The 20201-nt window shown below is 47.6% G+C and overlaps 1 protein-coding gene across 6 annotated transcripts in view; it reads right to left on the bottom strand.

Annotated features, from left to right (window-relative positions):
* Window positions 1-9223: 9223 nt before the first annotated feature.
* GTF2IRD1 (GTF2I repeat domain containing 1) overlaps window positions 9224-20201 on the bottom strand; it is an 88124-nt gene continuing 77146 nt past the window's right edge. For 5 of the 6 annotated variants that reach the window (XM_033171542.1, XM_033171545.1, XM_033171543.1 and 2 more), the window contains 6 exons: window positions 19388-19435; window positions 15348-15425; window positions 14198-14390; window positions 11855-11892; window positions 11419-11555; window positions 9224-9349 (listed from right to left, as the gene is read on the bottom strand). In XM_033171542.1, the coding sequence (XP_033027433.1) occupies window positions 9281-9349; window positions 11419-11555; window positions 11855-11892; window positions 14198-14390; window positions 15348-15425; window positions 19388-19435 (563 nt within the window). In that variant the 3' untranslated portion in view covers window positions 9224-9280. The remainder of the gene's footprint in view (window positions 9350-11418; window positions 11556-11854; window positions 11893-14197; window positions 14391-15347; window positions 15426-19387; window positions 19436-20201) is intronic. The other variant, XM_033171544.1, reaches the window with a different exon arrangement.

Here is a 20201-nt window from a genome sequence, read left to right as displayed (position 1 = left end):
GGACCGAGGCCGTTTAGGGCTTTAAAGGTCAACACCAACACTTTGAATTGTGCTCGGAAACGTACTGGGAGCCAATGCAGATCTCTCAGGACCGGTGTTATGTGGTCCCGGCGGCCACTCCCAGTCACCAGTCAAGCTGCCGCATTCTGGATTAATTGCAGTTTCCGGGTCACCTTCAAAGGTAGCCCCACGTAGAGCGCATTGCAGTAGTCCAAGCGGGAGATAACCAGAGCATGCACCACTCTGACAAGACAGTCTGCGGGCAGGTAGGGTCTCAGCCTGCGTACCAGATGGAGCTGGTAGACAGCCGCCCTGGACACAGAATTAACCTGCGCTTCCATGGACAGCTGTGAGTCCAAAATGACTCCCAGGCTGCGCACCTGGTCCTTCAGGGGCACAGTTACCCCATTCAGGACCAGGGAGTCCCCCACACCCGCCCGCCTCCTGTCCCCCAAAAACAGTACTTCTGTCTTGTCAGGATTCAACCTCAATCTGTTAGCCGCCATCCATCCTCCAACAGCCTCCAGGCACTCACACAGGACCTTCACCGCCTTCACTGGTTCTGATTTAAAAGAGAGGTAGAGCTGGGTGTCATCTGCATATTGATGAACACCCAACCCAAACCCCCTGATGATCTCTCCCAGCGGCTTCATATAGATATTAAAAAGCATGGGGGAGAGGACAGAACCCTGAGGCACCCCACAAGTGAGAGCCCAGGGGTCTGAACACTCATCCCCCACCACCACTTTCTGAACACGGCCCAGGAGGAAAGAGCGGAACCACTGTATAACAGTGCCCCCAGCTCCCAACCCCTCTAGCCGGTCCAGAAGGATGTTATGGTCGATGGTGTCAAAGGCCGCTGAGAGATCCAGCAGAACCAGGAAACAGCTCTCACCTTTGTCCCTAGCCCGCCGGAGATCATCAACCAGCGCGACCAAGGCAGTTTCAGTCCCATGATGAGGCCTGAATCCTGATTGGAAGGGATCCAAATGGTCCGCATCTTCCAGGCGTGCTTGGAGTTGTTCAGCAACCACCCGCTCAATCACCTTGCCCAAGAATGGTAAATTTGAGACTGGGCGATAGTTGGCCATATTGGCCGGGTCTAGAGATGTTTTTTTAAGAAGCGGTTTAATGACCGCCTCTTTCAGCGGGTCTGGAAAGATTCCCTCGCAGAGGGAAGCATTCACCACCGCGCAGAGCCCATCGCCCAGCCCTTCCCGGCTAGCTTTTATAAGCCAGGATGGGCAAGGATCTAGGAGACAGGTGGTCGGTTTCACTCGTCCAAGCAGCCTGTCCACATCCTCGGAGGTAACAGATTGGAATTGATCCCATGAAACATGACTTCACAATGGAAATCACTCCCTTCTTACATCCTATGAATAAGTCCCACTGGGCTCAGCTGGGCTTACCTATAAGTAAGCGTGTGTCATTGTACGGTTGTTGACATCCGTCTGTCTCACGAGAGGCATACAAGGCACCATCCAACTGTTTTCAGGACTCCGCTCCTGATTTGTGCAGGGTTTACTCCTTAGCCTTTTCTTCTCCCAAGGAAATCCTGCAAGGCAGTGGAGGTTTAGGATCAGAGTTTTCCTTCTCCTAGATGGGCTGTCTTCCCAGGTTGACGAGCCCCATCTGCCCCTCACTTCCCTCTACAGCCCGTACAGAAACTGCCTTCATGACCATTAAACCCACTATTGGTCTCGTCCATTCAATCCGCCGCATGCAGGGGAAGTCCCTAACTCACTGAGGGTTTGAGACCCATCAACAGCTACCCTCACCTGGTTTAGCCGGCCAGTCAAAGGCGTTTCCTGCTGTTGCAATGCTGACATCTAAGAGCCACTGGTGAAAGCTTAGTGCAGGGTGGGCAGCAAAGATGGATAAACTAACCCAGAAGGAGCATGGTGTGTCCCTGCCCTCCATAGGTACTATCCCTCCTCTAACACCATATATACCCTCACTGTATTGTAAATATTAAAGTGTATAGAGAGAAGTTTTTCTCTCCCTCATAAGAATGGAACTCGTGGGCATCTAAAGAAGCTGGAAGATTCGGGACAGATGAGATAAAGTACTTCTTTTTTAATATATTCTATATTTTGTACTTTTCAAGTTTATGCATTTCACTAATTTTACAATCATATTGACATTTCAAACCTTGTCTTCCTTCCCCCTCTTTCTGTGGTTCCTTAAATTTGTTTTTAATACCTTCTGCATATCCAAATTAACTTAATTTGCTCACATATTCATCTTCTTTAAATATACACTCTTATGAAACTGCAAGTTATTACAATAACCCTGCCAATGTTTTTATCTGTTTATAATTTATCTGTAAAGATTCAATATTTATATACTGTATGTATAAATTGTTATCTTATTCTTCTGGTAAGTTTCGCCATTTCTGCGTATTCCATAAGTTTTTTGTATCCATTCTTCCTTTGCTTGGACTTCTGCTTCTTTCCACTTCTTCACACAGTTGTCAAACTATGGGTCTCACTTCAACAAGAAGCAGGGGTGGGCCCCATCTTGGATTGGACAATTTTATGGAAGATAAGGGAAGGGATGTGGGTGGCGCTGTGGGTTAAACCACTGAGCCTAGGGCTTGCCGATCAGAAGGTTGGCGGTTTGAATCCCCGCGACGGGATAAGCTCCCGTTGCTCGGTCCCTGCTCCTGCCAACTTAGCAGTTCGAAAGCACGAAGTGCAAGTAGATAAATAGGTACCAATCAGGCGGGAAGGTAAACGGCATTTCCATGTGCTGCTCTGGTTCGCCAGAAGCGGCTTAGTCATGCTGACCACATGACCAGGAAGCTGTAGGCCGGCTTCCTCGGCCAATAAAGCAAGATGAGTGCCGCAACCCCTGAGTCATCCACAACTGGACCTAATGGTCAGGGGTCCCTTTAACCTTTAACTTACGGAAGATAAGGCTTCTCAATGGCGATTTAGCCACAATAGTTATGGCTCTGCGTCCACAATCAGAGGCAGCAATGCTTCTGAATACCAGTTACTTGAAGCCACGACACGGCAAGGGGGGGGGTGCGGGGAGAGTCCTTTTGTGTTTGGGTGTTGCTTGAAGGTTTCCCACAGGCATCTGGTTGGCCACTGTGAGAACGGGATGATGGAGTAGATGGGTCTGATCCAGCAGCCTCTTCTTGGATTCCTAACCCCTGTAGCATGTGCATATAATGCATTAGGCTGGAATAACTCAGTCGGTAGAGCATTGAGACTCTTCATCTCAGGGACATGGGTTCAAGTCCCATATTGGGTAAAAGATTCCTGCATTGCAGGGGGTTGGACTAGATGGCCCTTGTGGTCCCATCCAACTCTACAGTTCTATGTGCACTTTATATCTGGTGCACTTTATATCATTCTCTGCAGTGTGCCAGGGTGAAGCTCTCCACATATTTGGGCAAACGCCTCTTCCTGGCTATTGAAAAGAAACATCCAACATATATATGGTGGTGAAAAAAAGCTAAGTAGGAGCTATGAGCCTCTGCACATAGGCATGTACAGAGTGCACCTCCTTTGCGGAACCTCTGTAATAAGATCTCACAATACAGTAGAGCCCATCAGGTCTAGCTATCTCATTAGAGAAGGTTTAAAAAAAGCATGGTATTAGTTTTCATTTGTTTCACTTGCTTATTTTTTCACATTTTATGATTCCTAATAATGATGATTGGTGATTAATAAATCTGGGTTACATATTGATATTTTTTGGCTTTATTTCATTTAATTTGGGTTGTGAGTGACAATAACTTTATGATTGCAGGTGGGTAGCCGTGTTGGTCTGCCATAGTCGAAACAAAATAGAAAATTCTTTCCAGTAGCACCTTAGAGACCAACTGAGTTTGTTCTTGGTATGAGCTTTCGTGTGTATGCACACTTCTTCAGTGTATCTGAAGAAGTGTGCATGCACACGAAAGCTCATACCAAGTGTGCATGCACACGAAAGCTCATACCAAGAACAAACTCAGTTGGTCTCTAAGGTGCTACTGGAAATAACTTTATGAGCTCATCAAGGAGTCAGTGAACTCAGAAATTTTGCCATACAGTATTATGTACATTATGTGGCCATCCAGACGCGAGAGGGCGGTAGCAGTAGACTTGGGGCATGGGTAGGCAAACTAAGGCCCAGGGGCCAGATCCGGCCCAGTCGCCTTCTCAATCCGGCCTGCGGATGGTCCTGGAATCAGCATGTTTTTACATGAGTAGAATGTGCCCTTTTATTTAAAATTCATCTCTGGGTTATTTGTGGGGCATAGGAATTCGTTCACACACACCCCAAATATAGTCCCCCCCCCGCCCCCCACAAAGTCTGAGGACCGGCCCCCTGCTGAAAAAGCTTGCTGACCCCTGGAGCCTGCCACAATCTGCACCTGTTTGAAGCTGCTGGCCTTCTGGTGCCCCATGTGGTGAGTCTTGGAAATTGCAGGTGGGCACCTAGGCTGACTCCGCCCACCCAAACTGGCCATTGGCTCCTCCTGAACAGGGTGGACTTTAAATGGGCTTCCAGTTCCGTTTGCCATTTGCTGGAGCAACAAGCTCTTGAGTTCTGACGGGTTCCTGCAGCTTCAGTTATGCTTTGGTCCTAAAGTCCAGGGTACCATTTTCATGAGAACTAGGCTCCTTCCGACCTGTAAAGGAGAGATCTGTGCCCTGTGTGCTGCTCAAGATAGATGTATATGTTTTTAATTGCTTTTTGCTTTTAGCTGTTTATAGCTTTACTGTTTAATGTTTTTATATTGCTGTTGACCACAGTGATATATCTTTAGAATATATATTTATGACTGCTGGCTCAGTCGGCAGAGCAGGAGACTCTTAAATCTCAGGGTTTGAGCGCCACATTGGGCAAAAGATTCCTGCATTTTACACAGCGGTATATACATATTGTTGTGAACAAAACACAGAGCTGTAGCTAATGCTAGCCCTACTCAAGAGTGAAATTAATGTGGCATGGCTAATGTATGTTAAATACTTCTGATTGGTGATTTCCAACTAAGGTAATGGAAATAATGGACCCAAGTTCGTTATGCCTGTTGTTTTCAATGGGTCTGTTCTGAGCAGGACTTGCAAAGGATACAATTGAGTAGGACTGTGGTGTAGCAGTTAGAGTGCTGGACTAGGACCTGGGAGAAACCCCCCCCCCCCGACCAATAGGTCCAGTTGTGGACGACTCTGGGGTTGCGGCGTTCATCTCACTTTATTGGCTGAGGGAGCCGGCATACAGCTTCCGGGTCATGTGGACAGCATGACTAAGCTGCTTATGGCGAACCAGAGCAGCACACGGAAACGGCGGTTACCTTCCTGCCGGAGCAGTACCTATTTATCTACTTGCACTTTTGATGTGCTTTGGAACTGCTAGGTTGGCAGGAGCTGGGACCAAACAACGGGAGCTCACCCCGTCATAGGGATTCGAACCGACCTGATCAGCAAGCCCTAGACTCTGTGGTTTTGACCACAGCGCCACCCATGTCCCAGGACCTGGGAGACCAGGGTTCAAATCCCCACTCAGCCATGAAGCCCACTGAGTGACTTTTGGGGCCATTTGCGATCTCTCAGCCTAACCTACCCCACGGGGTTGTTGTGCAGTTAAAACTAAGAAAGGGAGAAATCTGGATGGCACCTTGAGCTCCTTGGAGGGAGAAGCATGTAAAATGGGACGTAAACGGAATAATAAATGCAAATAAATAAACAGGGGTGTATCCCACTAAGTTCTGCTCAATGGTAGATTGATCCCTCACTCCCCTGCAGTGGTGATTCTCAAGCTCTTGGCAAGACTGCAGATGCTCCTTGCCCGCTTTCTCCAACATCTCAGCGCCGTCGCTTTCCAAGGAACGGTTTTAATCAAAGCTGTCATTCTTTAATTAAGCTCCATTGAGATGCCATCTGCTCGGGATACTCTCCCCCCCCCCTCCTTTCTTAATAAACCCGTTTCATGTTTTGCCACTTCTAACAAGGATTGTGATTGAATTTGGAGCGTGCAAGCATGTGCAACGTGAACAAATAAACCGGCAAACTCCTTCAAAAGTTGTAAAAGGATGCGTGGAGGGAGGGGGGCTGGAAGAACTGCAGCTCCCGTCACTTAATTGCAACGAAGCAAAAAGCCCCTTCTGCATATAATTATGTTATATACAGAAGCTTTGCGTGGAAAGTAGGAGACAAGTGAAAAGATGGATGATTGTGGGAAACAGCAAGAATTAGCAGCAGAGGGAAAACAGTAATAAAGCAATCATGGGATTCTCTTGCAATTTTGGCAGAGAGAGAGAGAGAGAGAGATTCCTTATGAAAGCCTTCCATAGAATGCAAGCCTGACTACATATGAGCAACACTTGCGATCATCTGAGGCACCAGCGATGCAAGACCTGGTCCAGGAGGAAGGCCTAACACCCACTGTGATTTCACCAAAGGCATCGAGTTCTTCACAGCGGGGGCTCATTGCATGCATGTGACGTCACATGTGCAACATGTGTGACATCACACGTGTTGGGAGGAGGCCACGAGGCCCGGGGAGCTGCCACCACCACGGGCATGCCCAACGAGGCCCTCTGCCACCATGCCTCGGCCCAGTGTAACTGAAGGAGCGTCTCCACCCCCATTGTTCAGCTCTGAGGGCCTTCTGGCGGTTTCCTCTCTCCAAGATGTGAGGTTACAGGGAACCAAGCAGAGGGCCTTCCCGGTAGTGGCGCCCGCCCTGTGGAATGCCCTCCCAACAGATGTCAAGGAAATAAACAACTATCTGACTTTTAGAAGACATCTGAAGGCAACCCTGTGTTGGGAAATTTTCAATGTCTAATATTTTACAATGTTTTATGTGCTGTTAGCCGCCCTGACCTGGTCTGGTACCAGGCATGGAGTCCTCTGAAGATGAACAAGACACCTCACAGGTTGAGGACCTTGAGGAGGAGCAGGCAGAGTCCCCAAATCCAATGCTGAGGGGACCCCCAAGCTGCTACCTGATGAAGCACCCTGAAATTGTCAGAGGAGGAGGAGAAGTCCTCAAGAGCACCAAGTCTAAAAGTTTTGGGTTCAAGCCAAAGAATGGCGACGCAGTATTGTTGACTATGACGGACGCAAGAGTCTTTGTAAGGAATCTCTTCATGACCAGCAGCTGTGCTTAGGAGGTGGTTTAGGAGGCCACAGTAGATAAGACCTCTCTCTTGAACCTTCTAGTTGTTTAGTCTCGGACTCCTTGGATGTGCTTCTAGTTCACTGTCTGGAATTGATCTTGGACTGTTTCCTGACCTTGTTTCCGGTTCGCCTTTTGGACCTAAGCTGATCCGTGCTTGACCTTTGCTTGTTGGGGCTATGCTCTTGGGTGTTTGGTCAAAGGCTTGACCCTCCTTGGACAGGCCCCCTGGAGCCTGTGACATTCAGCTGCTTCTATCAGCTGCACCTCCATGGGCCACAAACTAGGCCAAGTGATACTTAATAATAATAATTATTATTATTACAGGCCCTCCTGGATGTTAAGACCAGCAGGTGGGGACCCTCAGCAGCTTGAAGGTGGTGGTAGCCCAGGAGAGGTCATTTTCTGTGGCAGTCCTTTAGTTGTAGAATTCCCTCCTCACACCTGGCACCTTCATTGTACAGATTTCCATATGCTGAAGATACACTTTCTTTGCCTTGGCCCAGGGGTAGCCAACCTTTTTACAAGGGCGTACAAAGGGGGGGGGGCGGACCGCACCGGGCACCACTCGGGGTGTGTGTGACAAGATGGCCGCTGCCCCCCCATCTGTAGAACAGCAGAGGGCACGCACGCAGTTAGTATGGGCGCCGCTCGCGTGGCGTCCGTACAGACTGCCTCTCGCACGGTGACTGTAGGGGCTGCACTGTCCGTACGGGATGCCACAGGTGCACAGTCCGTATGGGATACTGCACATGTGCAGTCCGTACAGGATGCTGTGCAATGCGCAGTCTGTACAGACATCGCGTGTGCACTGCCGGGTGGTTCGCCCCACCCCTCATCGTCCTGCCCCAGGTGCCGGAGAGGGTTCCTCCGCCACTGCCTTTTTATACCTATGCATCTTTCTTGATGGTAAAATTTCCTTACCGCCCACCAGTGCTCGATGGAAGGATGATTCAGCTTGTGCCATAGAACCCCCTACTGCCCACCTAGAATCCTGAAACGCCCACTAGTGGGCAATAGGGACCAAGTTGACAATCCCTGCCTTGGCCTCTGAATACTCAAGATATTTAGTACCCACTCTAGTGCAACAGAAATTTGTTTTAAATCATTTTTAATACTGTATTTTATATTACCCACCCCAGGACTCTCTGGTGAAGGCTGTGTAATATATATACCGTATTTTTCGCTCCATAGCATGCACTGGACCATAGGGCGCACCTCATTTTTAGAGGAGAAAACAAGGGGAAAAATATTTTTCTGGTTTTCCTCCTCTAAAAGCCCTGTTTTTTTAAGGATCAGCTAAAAGTTTTGCAGCTTTTTTGCAAAGGGGGAAAAGCAAAGCTCCTTTTGCAAAGGGGGAAAAGCAAAGCTCCTTTTGCAAAGGGGGAAAAGCAAAGAGGAAAAGCCCCATTTTTATGGGGTTCAACTCACATTTCTGAAAAATCTTAAAGAAAGGGAGCAGTTTCTACTGTTTCCAGACAGATAATCTAATCAGCCAGTCACATGTCCTGGGGAAACAAACAACCTCCCTCTGCAGCACATTCAACAAAGGAGGGCGGGGCTGAAAGGGAGCCGGGACTCTTGTCTTTCTCCCAATCTCTTGCTGATCAGCTGCTGAGCGGGGTCCTTTCAACACCCCCTTTTCTCTTTGTAAAATAAAAGGCACAATCTGCTTTTGGCCCCTGGGCAATTTAGCTCCAGGGACCACCATTTACTCCATAAGACGCACAGATATTTCCCCTTACTTTTTAGTAGGAAAAAAGTGTGTCTTATGGAGCGAAAAAATACGGCAATAGTAAGAAGTTGAGACCCAAATTGGCTTGGTGGGATTGGCCTGCTACCAGGTAGGGCTTCCAAGAACTGGCATCACATTCTACTGTTTTCAATGGGACTTCCTTCTCCGTAAGCATGCAGACGTGGTCAACAATAACTTTAAAACATTTTTTTTTAAGAGCAAGGCAACACTTCCTTTTTTTTATTCAAAAAGGCCCTGGCGGCAGGAATATAGTGTAAAAATCATTGGAAAAACTAAAAGGCATCGATACATATTGGAATATACACTTTGTACAAAAAAATTACACATCGTCAGAGATTTCTTTTTGTGTGTGTGTGTGTGTTTGTGTGTTATATAATCTGAGGTTCCAATTCAGTGAATGAGGTCTCAAAAATTCATCGGTCCTGGGATCTGAACGTTGAGACCTCCGTAGTCCAACATGTACATCGGCCATTGCTGGGGGGGAAAGCAAGAGATGGGAAAACTCATTAAAATAATAATAATAAAAATTAAAAACACAAAAGGAAATTGCAACACTGAAATATCGGGCTGCATCAGGGCCAAACGGGATGGTTACATTTGCACATAGTTGAACATTAACCCGGAAGAACCAGTGAGCCTTGAACCTGCATGGTTCCCCTTTCCTCCTGTTGTGATTGTCAGGAGGAGTTTGGAAGTTTTTGCTTCCATTTCATGTTATTTTGTGATGTCCCAACCTGGACAAACTGCAATGAGTCTTTAACTATGGTTAGTGGTTAGTAGCTAACTATGGTTCATGGTAGCAAGTCAACTTTCAAACCATAGGTTATGAAGCTGGCTTGTTTTTGCTAATCGTATTTAAGATTAACCATAGTTTACAGTTTGGGTTAACACACGAAACTGTGGTTAATCAAAGCTTCCAATCTCCTTGCAACCACACTGGGAAAGGAGAGCAGGGAGGAGCATGATCTCACAGCGCTAAACCAGGGTTGAGAACCTTCATTAGCCCCAAAACCACATTCACCCTTGACTTCCCACACTCTATAGACACAGCACACATATATACAGGATTTCTTCTAAGCTACTGCCTGCTATTCATTGATTTTTAAGCAATTAATTTTTTTTAAAGCATTTAAAAAAGCACTATATCTGGTTAATTACAGTGTGCTTTTATTAAACATGAAGCCTTTTAATCAAATTGGTTAATGTACCATATTGATTACAAGAACTCAGCTACATTAGTAAACATAAAACGTTATAAATGTGTTAAAGCACTGTGACACCAGATGGCGCTGTAGAGCTGAAATTGGAACTCTATGAATTTTTTCATTGTGAACTTTAAAATGGTTTTTCTTCCAGAGCATTTTCAGAATGTTTTTTTACAGCTGTGTAGATGCAGCCCTCGAAACAGCCAACAAACAAAGAACCCCCAAGGGATTCAAGGATCTCATAGGAAGCTAGTACTCTACAACAGTGTTTTTCAACCTTTTTTTGGGCAAAGGCACACTTGTTTCATGAAAAAAATCACGAGGCACACCACCATTAGAAAATGTTAAAAAAATTAACTCTGCCTATATTGACTATATATAAAGTAATTCTCTTGAATTTTTCCATTTTTCCCACGGCACACCAGGCAACACCTCACGGCACACTAGTGTGCCGCGGAACAGTGGTTGAAAAACACTGCTCTACAATGGGGCCTGTCTAGACCAAGGGTAGTCAACGTGGGCTACCTCAAATGTGTTGGAGTACAACAACCATCAGCCCCAGCCTGCTACACCAATAGCCAAAGATGTGGGAGATGCTGTCCTGTAATATCTGGAGGGTATTGCGTTGGTTTCCCTGGATCTAGGTGACATTTTTCTAGCCCCAAATATAAGCCATCTCAGGCCGATTCACAATTTAGAACATGTGGAGAGGAGGGCAACCAAGATGATTAAGGGTCTGGAAACCAAGCCTGATGGGGAACAGTTAAGGAGTTGGAGATGTTTAGCCTGGAGAAGAGAAGACTGAGAGGTGGTATGAGGGCCATTTTCAAATATCTAAAGGGCCGTCCCATGGAAGATGGAGCAAGCTTGTTTTCTGCTGCTCTGGAGGGGAGATCCAGCCTAAACATCAGGAAGAACTTTTTGACACTAACAACTGTTCAACAGTGGAGCCAACTCCCTCGGGAGGTGGTGGACTCTCCTTCCTTGGAAGATTTTAAGCAGAGGTTGGATGGCCATCAGTCATAGATGCTTTAGCTGAGATTCCTGCATTGCGGGGGGTTGGACTAGATGACCCTCGGGGGGCCTCTTCCAACTCTACAATTCTGTGATTGTAAGCTAGCAATGCCCATTATTTTCAGTGGGTCTACTCTGAGCAGCATTAGCATTTGATAAAGCCCTTAATCTGAATCCCCTTTAGGGCAACACTGGGTCTTGAAAGCAGCGGACATGCTGTGTGTTCAGTCATGGGAGGCCCGATCCACAGTCTGAGGTGGTGCAGTCCAGACACAGACTGGCCCTCCCCTTCAGCAAAAACAAGCCCCATGGTGTATTATTTACCACAAGTGAGATCTGGTTGGTTGATGACGTGGACTCCAGATTTGAAGAGGAGGAGGAAGATGATGATGAAGAGGAGGACACGGAATTCCCTTCCGAAATCCTCTTCCGCTTCCTTTTGGGAATGGTGCCATCGTTTTCTAGGGACATCCAAGGGAGACATGGGTTCAAACGGGAACTGCAGCAACCTTCCTGCTTCCCGCCCCACTTTCCTTCGCAACACAATAAACACACCTTCAGTGCCCTAGTTGTGCGGAAACCACGAGTGCGGGGAAGGATTAAACAACACCGCTCTCCCACTTCAAATCACATCCTCCCCCTGCTAGAAGTTTTAAGAGACTCGCAGGATTCTTCTGAAGTTCTTACGAGCAAAGAGAGACTGTTTTGGGGTTGGGGTTGTTTGTTTTTAATCTCCCCTCCTCCTCGCTTTTCAACTTACCTGGCTGTTTGGCCTCAGATCCTAGGTCTGCAAAGGGCCTGCAGTGTAAAAAATAAAAAATAAATAAAAATAAATGGATAAATTGAAAAATGTGGCATTTGCATAGTGAAAGATTGATGGCGATTCTTAAGAAAATAAAACAGACAAAGAAGATTTTGGAAGCCCCTGTGAAAAGTCTACAATCTTGGAATCAAAACAAAGGAGTTTCCTTTATCTGTGCAATCAGAGGTATGTTCCATTGACTTATTCCCAGCGAAGTTTTTTATAACAGAATGCGCAAGCTTCGTATCCGGACAAGGACCACACTCCCGCAGGGCTCATCAGTACGGGGTTAATAAGGGCACCCCTCCTGGTTTCCTATTCTCTCTCCCATCTCTTTCCTGCCCAGTGGGCTACTGTCAGAAACATAGAATCATAGAAGTGCAGAGTTGGAATGCACCCCCAAGGGTCATCTAGTCCAACCCCCTGAAATGCAGGAATCACAGCTAAATAATCCCAGACAGATCCTCTACCATTCCTCACACAGACCCTTGATCATGTTGGTCACCCTCATCTGCACACATTCCAGCTTAAACTGTGGTGCCCAGAACTGGACACAGGACCTCAGGTTTGTTCTGACCAAGGCATAATAGAGCATTACTATTACTTCCCTTGATCTGGACACTATACTTCTGTTGATGCAGCCCAGAATAGCATTAGTTTTTTGCTGCTGCTGCTGCACCACGCGGTTGACTCATGTTAAGCTTGTGGTCCACTAAGACCCCCAGATCATTTTCACATGTACTGAATACTGAAAATGCACCTCTTTTAGCTTGGCCTTTGTCCCTTGAGATGTCTATTTTTAGGACCCCCTCTTTTCTGGTGAGTTTAATTTGTTTCAAAATGTGGTTTTGTTTTGTTTTTGCTTGCCTTTATTTATTGAAAGAGTTTTATATACCACTTCTCTTTAAAATAATACGAAGATGTTATATAATGAAACAATTCAATACAAATTAGCAATTGTTATTTTGAAATGTTTTAAACCATTTTTAATGTTTTATGATTCTGCCAGGGAATGAAGCAATCCTTCAGATATTTGGGGCCTAAGTTATTTATAGAATCATAGAGTTGGAAGAGACGACAAGGGCCATCCAGTCCAACCCCCTGCCAAGCAGGAAACACCATCAAAGCATTCCTGACAGATGGCCATCAAGCCTCCGCTTAAAGACCTCCAAAGAAGGAGACTCCACCACACCCCTTGGCAGCAAATTCCACTGTCAAACAGCTCTTACTGTCAGGAAGTTCTTCCTAATGTTTAGGTGGAATCTTCTTTCTTGTAGTTTGAATCCATTGCTCCGTGTCCGCTTCTCTGGAGCAGCAGAAAACAACCTTTCTCCCTCCTCTATATGACATCCTTTTATATATTTGAACATGCCTATCATATCACCCCTTAACCTTCTCTTCTCCAGGCTAAACATACCCAGCTCCCTAAGCCGTTCCTCATATGGCATCGTTTCCAGGCCTTTGACCATTTTAGTTGCCCTCTTCTGGACACGTTCCAGCTTGTCAGTATCCTTCTTGAACTGTGGTGCCCAGAACTGGAATACAGTGGTACTATTACTTCCCTTGATCTAGATGCTATACTCCTATTGATGCAGCCAAGAATTGCATTGGCTTTTTTAGCTGCTGCATCACACTGTTGACTCATGTCAAGTTTGTGGTCTACCAAGACGCCTAGATCCTTTTCGCATGTACTGCTCTCAAGCCAGGTGTCACCCATCCTGTATTTGTGCCTTTCATTTTTTTTTGCCCAAGTGTAGTACTTTACATTTATCCCTGTTAAAATTCATTTAGAGCTTTAAACACCAATGTGAGTACTTGAACCGTGCCCAGAAATGAACTGGCAATCATATGCTATTATGTTATTAGTGAATCATAGACTCACAGAGTTGGAAGGGCCCTTGAGGATCATCTAGTCCAACCCCCTGCAATGCAGGAATATGCAGCTGTCCCATAAGGGAATTGAACCTGCGACCTTGGCATTATCAACACCACGCCCTAACCAACTGAGCTATCCAGCGATATTATACTTTTTTTTTGTTAGCCATTGTTTTTGAACTACCATATTTAGACTGTTTCTTTGGCGTGAACTGCTTTGACTCCAGTTGCCATGGAGGAAAATGCGGTGAATAAATGAATTGACTTGTGTTTGTATGTTCTGATAAATTCACTTGCAGCGATTTTTCTGCCGCAATTAAACCAACAAAGCAGTTCTGGTTTCAGGCCAGCAGAGGCCGCTGCAACATTACATATCCAACAGAAGCGCTCAAGAGGTGAGAGGTGGGAACTGGGGGCAACCCTTACTGGAGTTGGTTGGTAACCGCCATCCGGATACGATCTCTGGCTTTGAGGATCTTCTCCAGCCGGTGGATGTCGTAGGTGTTGGGGTTTCGGAAGGGAATGTCGTCCGGCAGGCCAGTTACTTCAATGGCGTCCGGAGTGTCCCTGATCAATTTGTATGGCACCAGGACGGGTCGGTTCAGGCCCAGAGCTTCTCCTGAAACAACAGCAGAGGATATAGCGGGATGCAAAAGGCCCAAGATGGCGAACCCTGCCACGTCTCACAGCGGAAACGAAACCGGCCTGGTCCCCATCCTGTTTCCGGTTTCCAAAACCTTCCTGGAAAAGGCTGGTCCTAAATTGTAACTGTGAACTCTGAGTAAAAGTTAGTTGGCTACTGCCTGTTCTCTCTCATGAACTGGGCAGAAGGAGGCAGCAAGCAGAAGGAGGAAGTAGCAGAGAGATAGGCACGGTGTATGGTTTTTCTCGAGAGACAATGGAGTGTGCCACCCAGGGGTGATGTCAACCCCCTGTAGCATCCCAGTGTCTGCTGTAGTGGCAGAGACTGAACTCCCTGGGGTGCAAGGCAACCTGGGCTGCCCAGATAACAGGACCACCCCCTCGGCCTCACGGATGTGGTCCAAAGGAATGTTTGGCACCAGCTTGGTTGCAGGAGTTGCCGGAAGGAGGCTTACAAGGCACCAACCAGCCGTCTTAGACACGTAGCCTTTTCTTTTCCCAAATATGTCCCGCAAGGCAGCGGGCAGTATGGAGTTTTCCTCAGTGTTTACTCCTGAAGCCTTTCTCACAAAAAAAAACTCCTGCACTTGCTGGAGTTTAAGAGGCCAGATTACACAAGGCCTCCTTCTCGAACCTTCCTATTGCTGGAGACACCACAGGCCTCTGCCTCTTTGCCTCGCTGAGTTGCACTCTGCCCTTGTTCCCTGCGATTCCGAAATTATCCGCCTCTCCCCACAGGAACCAACCCAGACCCTGCATTCGTCCACTGAGGCCCTTCTCCATGAGGCAAGAGGAGGACGGCCTTTTCAGTGGTGGCCCCCTGCTTATAGAATCCTTTCCCGGGGAGGTTCTCCTGGAGCCATCAATTCATATCACTGGGCACCAGGCAAAAACTTTTTTTCCCCCTGACCACCAGTACCAGAAGGCAACCCACCGTATTTTTCGTTGAAGAGCTCCTTCACTTGCTCTCGGAGAATCACCTTCTCGCCTAAGCGGTTGGCGTCGTCCTCGTCTGCGGAGACAGGAAACGGGGAGCTGTAACCTTGGGAGCTCTTCCTCCCACCCATCCGGTTGCTGACATAACCCACTGCATGTGACACGTAGTTTGCCTCGGCCTGGTTCATTTTAGCTTGTTATGTTAATTGCCCGCCTTTCCTCCAAGGAACTCAAGGTGGCGTACGCATGCCTTCCTATTTTATCCCCAAAATGACCTTGCGAGGTGGGCTAGGCTGAGGGTGACTGGCCCCCGTGACCTTCATGGCTGAGTGGGGATTCGAACTCTGGTCTCCCACATCCTAGTCCAACACTCTAACCACTACAGTGCACTGGCTAATTGTCTAGCTTCTGTGTAGGAGCTGCATCAGGACTTCGATGTGAGGAATGGGAGGCAGTGGCGAACGTTGGTCTTTAAAAATTCAGTGGCACCCTGTGCAAGGCTAAAATCCGGCCCCCTCCCCGCTTTTTGCCTCCCATTCTGCTCAATTCACTATGTCATAGTTGCGAAGCCCTGGGCTCGGGTGAAGCGTAGCATATAAATTTAAGAAACAAATTAAAAATTTGCAAGTCAGTTTGGGTCAGTTGATATCAGGCCATTTGGTGCTGGAGGGGTAGGGCAGATACAGATCTGGTCCTCTTGGGGGGAGGGGGAGGTTCTCCCACCCCCACTTTATGACAACCGTATCTGGTGCCTTTCAGATGTTTTGGACTACAACTCCCATCAGCCCCAGCCTGCAAAGCTTTGCCGGGGGTTATGGGAGTTGTAGTCCAAAGCACCCAGAAGGGCACCAGATTGGGGGGAAGATCATCTATGGCCTGTTGCCTCCCAGGCTTGCAGCTTTGCATGCTATCGGGGTGGAAGGATGTCCTGAAGGATTTCAAAGGATCCGGAGAAAAGGGGCTCGGCCCTCCCCTTCACTTTTTGAGCTTCACGCCACTTATGCTCAGTTTGGCAGACGTGGGTGTGTTGATGGTAGCAGACAAAGAAAGGAAACTCTGGACTGAAACACTCGGTTGGCTATTTTGCTCGGTTTGAAACAGCACCAAGCAAAGGAAGCTGCCTCACACTGAGTCACACTGACAGTACCTCAAATTCAGCATGGTCTACACCGGGGTGTGTGGAATCTGTGGTCCATTGAGTGCTAACAGAATAATAGAATTATAGAGTTGGAAGGGACCCGGAGGATCATCTAGTCCAACCCCCTGCAATGCAGGAATCTCAACTAGATCATCCATGACAGATGGCCACCCAACATCTGCTTAAAAACCTCCAAGGAATGAGAGGCCACCACCTCTTGTGATTCTGTCCCACCTGTCGAGCAGCTCTTAACTGCTGTTGGACTACAATTCCCATAATGCCTGGCTGTTGGCAATGCTTGATGGGAGTTGTAGCAGAGCGCCACCTGGAGGGCTGCAAGTTCCCTGCACCTGCCTCAGGTATTGAATATTGGGTGTAATGCAAGGACAGAGGAGTCTGGACCGCTTTTACCCGAAACCTTGGCTTTTGGCACAGCTGCTCAAGCCCCTCGTGACAGCAGAGGCAGGCCTCAAAAAGACAGCTATGCCGGCTGCACAAGACTTTCCCCAGCTATGGTGCACCCCCAGCTACGCACCACCAATGGGGGAAATGGCGGGGCCACCGGTGTGCTTCAGGAGTCGCCGGTGTGCTTCAGAAGGTGCCCTTGCGCACCAGGGGCTGACTGCTCCCGTTCCATCATTGAGACTCAGTGGTGGGCAAGGTCACAAAAACCGCATCATCCTGGAAGCACCCTAGGGTGCCAAGGCAGCCGTTGTCACCGGTTGTGTTGCTCTTGAGGACGCAAGAAGTGCCAGCAGGCAGGATGTGAGTATGACCGCCCTCTCCCGTTTGTCAGGCCCAGCTGCTTCAACACAACTTGAGTCCAAAATACCTAAAGGACCACCTGACTCCTTATGCTCTGCGTCGATCACTGAGATCCTTTGTTGGCCACTCCCTGAGGTTCCTCACGCCCCTGGGTTTTGGTCAGTCTTTACTAGAGGCCTCTGAGCCTTTAATGCAGTAGCCTGTGCCCTGTGGAACTCCCTGCCACTAGATGCTCGGCGGGAATTATCCCTGCCTTCCTTCAGGCGTCTCCTATAAACTGTTACTCAGCGCTTTGCAAGGTGACTTTCCTTTTTTTTGCCAGCCGGAATTTACTGCTGTTTTTTATTTAACTCACTGTAATTCTGTATGCTGTTTTTTTTTTTTAATGGAAGTGCTGTCTATAAATAGTTCAAAAAAGTAAACAAACCTCCTCCTTATTCTGCCCCAAAGACCTACTCCGATGCCATTGCTGACAATTGCATTTAATGAGAGATATAAAACGCAGAGAAGTTGTACTGGTCCTCTCTAGCTAACCTAAGAACATAAGGAGAACTCAGCAGGATCAGACCAGATCTCCCGATGGAATAGCTACGAACAGGTCATGAGAGCCATAGACTTATCTTGCGGTGGCTGCATCCCAGCAACTGCTCTTCAAGGGCACGCTGCCACTAATCCTGATGGCTATTTGTCATTGATAGTCTGATTCCTTCTGCCTAATCTCCTTTTGAAAGCTGACCAAGGATGAGGTCCTCACTGCATCTTGTGGCAGTGAGTTCCACAGTTCAGCTGCAAAATGAAGCACTTCCTTTTGTCTGTCCTGAATCTCCCACCTCTCACCTCACCTGACCACAGAGAGGGCCTTCTCTGTGGCAGCCCCTAAGTTGTGAAATCTCCCTCCTCAGGTGGTATTTTCGCAATGCAGCTTTTAGAGAATGCTGAAGACACATACTTGGCTTTTTGTACTTGAGATGTACGTTTTTAGGACCCATCTTATTTGTGCAATTTTAAGTTGTTTGAAAATAGTCTCTAATATTGCCTTTTAGTTGTTGTAAGCCACTGTGGGATCTTTGGGTGATAGGCAGGTAATTATTATTATTATTATTATTATTATTATTATTATTATTATTATTATTATTAATCTTGTCTATTTTTTCCACTGTACAAAGTGGGTGCAACTCTTAAGAATGCTTATTCTCACTTTAAGTGGGGGTAAGAGTCAACCTATAGACCTGCAATCTGATCTCTTGTGCCTGGTTAAATTTTATTTTAAATATTCAAAGCAGCCTCTCAGAGGGAAGCAATGAAGCTGAACCAGGGCTACATTCACACCATACATTTAAAGCACGATGATATGCCTGATTGATTGATTGATTGATATGCCACTTTAAACAGCCATAGATCTCGCCCCCCCAAAAAAAGAATCCTGGGAGCTGTAGTTCCCTAAGGGTGCTGAGAGTTGTTTGGAAGCGACACCTCTTCCCCTCAATGAGCAGCTACAGTTCCCAGCGTGGTTTTAACAGTCAATCCCTCTTCCCATGCAACTCTGGGAACTGTAGCTCTGCGAGGGGAACAGGGGGTCTCCTAACTGCTCTCAGCCACCCTCCACAAACTACCATTCCCAGAATGCTTTGGTGTAAGCCATGGCTGTTTAACGTGGAGCCATGTTGCTTTAAACATAGGGAATAAATAAATGTGGCCCAGGTCAGCGGCAAAGCTCAGGTCAGGGCGCAGCCTTCCTAGCCAAGTTGCCACCTTGCTTCATCCCATCGCCACCTGTTATCTATAGAATCACAGAACTGTAAGGGGCCGCAAGTGTCATCTAGTCCAACCCCCTGCAATAAAGGAATGTCCCGTCCCCCCATAGATCCCTGATATTGTGATGGTTGGCAGCCTCTTTGGTTAGTTGTGGGGCACCCCCCACAGGCTTAGCAGCTGCACAGCACACCTAAAATGCCAGCTACAGTCCCCGGGGGTCCAGCAGTCCTCTCGGCACTCGATCTCAGGGTGCCGTGGCCAACGGCAGCTATTAAAAACCCACCGGGGCCCTTCCACAGCCGCTCAGTTTAATCGCATGTTCCCTTAGCCAAGCGTTTCTTGTCTGCTACCATCCACGACACACCCACTGAGCAACGTACCGTGCAGAGCGGCGTAAGCTTTTTCCAGTGTGGAAATCCGTCTAGGCGCTAAGGAAAGAGAGAAGGGGGGGGGAGCGAGAATGAGCGGAGTTCAGTCTTCGCACGAAAACCGAGCCAAAAAGGCTGCGGCTGATCCACACACGAAGCTCACCCCCGTCCCCTGAAAGCTCTGTGCTGAAGTTAAGCTACAAATCTGGAGGCAAGCTACCTTGGAGTCATGGTAGACAATATTGAGCAAAATGGCCCAGTGGTCTGAATTGGAATCAGGTAGCTTGCTTCCTCTGCTCCTTTTAATTATGTTGGGTTGTGCTGTGGTCTAAACCACTGAGCCTCTTGGGCTTGTTGATTGGAAGGTTGGTGGTTCAAATCCTTGCAACGGAGTGAGCTCCCGTTGCTCTATCCCAGCTCCTGCCAACCTAGCAGTTTGAAAGCACGCCAGTGCAAGTAGATAAATAGGTACCGCTGCGGCGGGAAGGTAAACGGCTTTTCCGTGCACTCCGGTCTCTGTCCCGGTGTTCCGTTGCGCCACAAGCGGTTTAGTCATGCTGGCCACATGACCCAGAAAGCTGTCTGTGGACAATGCCGGCCTGAGAGCAGGATGACTGCCGCACCTCATAGTCGCCTTTGAGTGGACTTAACCGTCCAGGGGTCCTTTACCTTTTACCTACTTTAAAAACTGCTAATTCTACTGTGTGTTTGCATGCCCTTTAAACTGTGCAGTGTGTTTTGTTTATTAAATTTGAATACTGCCCTTCATCCGAAGATCACAGGGCAGTACGTAACGTAAAATGGCATGCACTGCTTTGTTCTGGCC

The sequence above is a fragment of the Lacerta agilis genome, chromosome 15 (assembly GCF_009819535.1).
Source record: "Lacerta agilis isolate rLacAgi1 chromosome 15, rLacAgi1.pri, whole genome shotgun sequence".
In the NCBI taxonomy this organism is placed as follows: domain Eukaryota; kingdom Metazoa; phylum Chordata; class Lepidosauria; order Squamata; family Lacertidae; genus Lacerta; species Lacerta agilis.
Note: the sequence above shows the minus strand (reverse complement) of the source record. Positions and strands in the feature narration are given on the sequence as shown.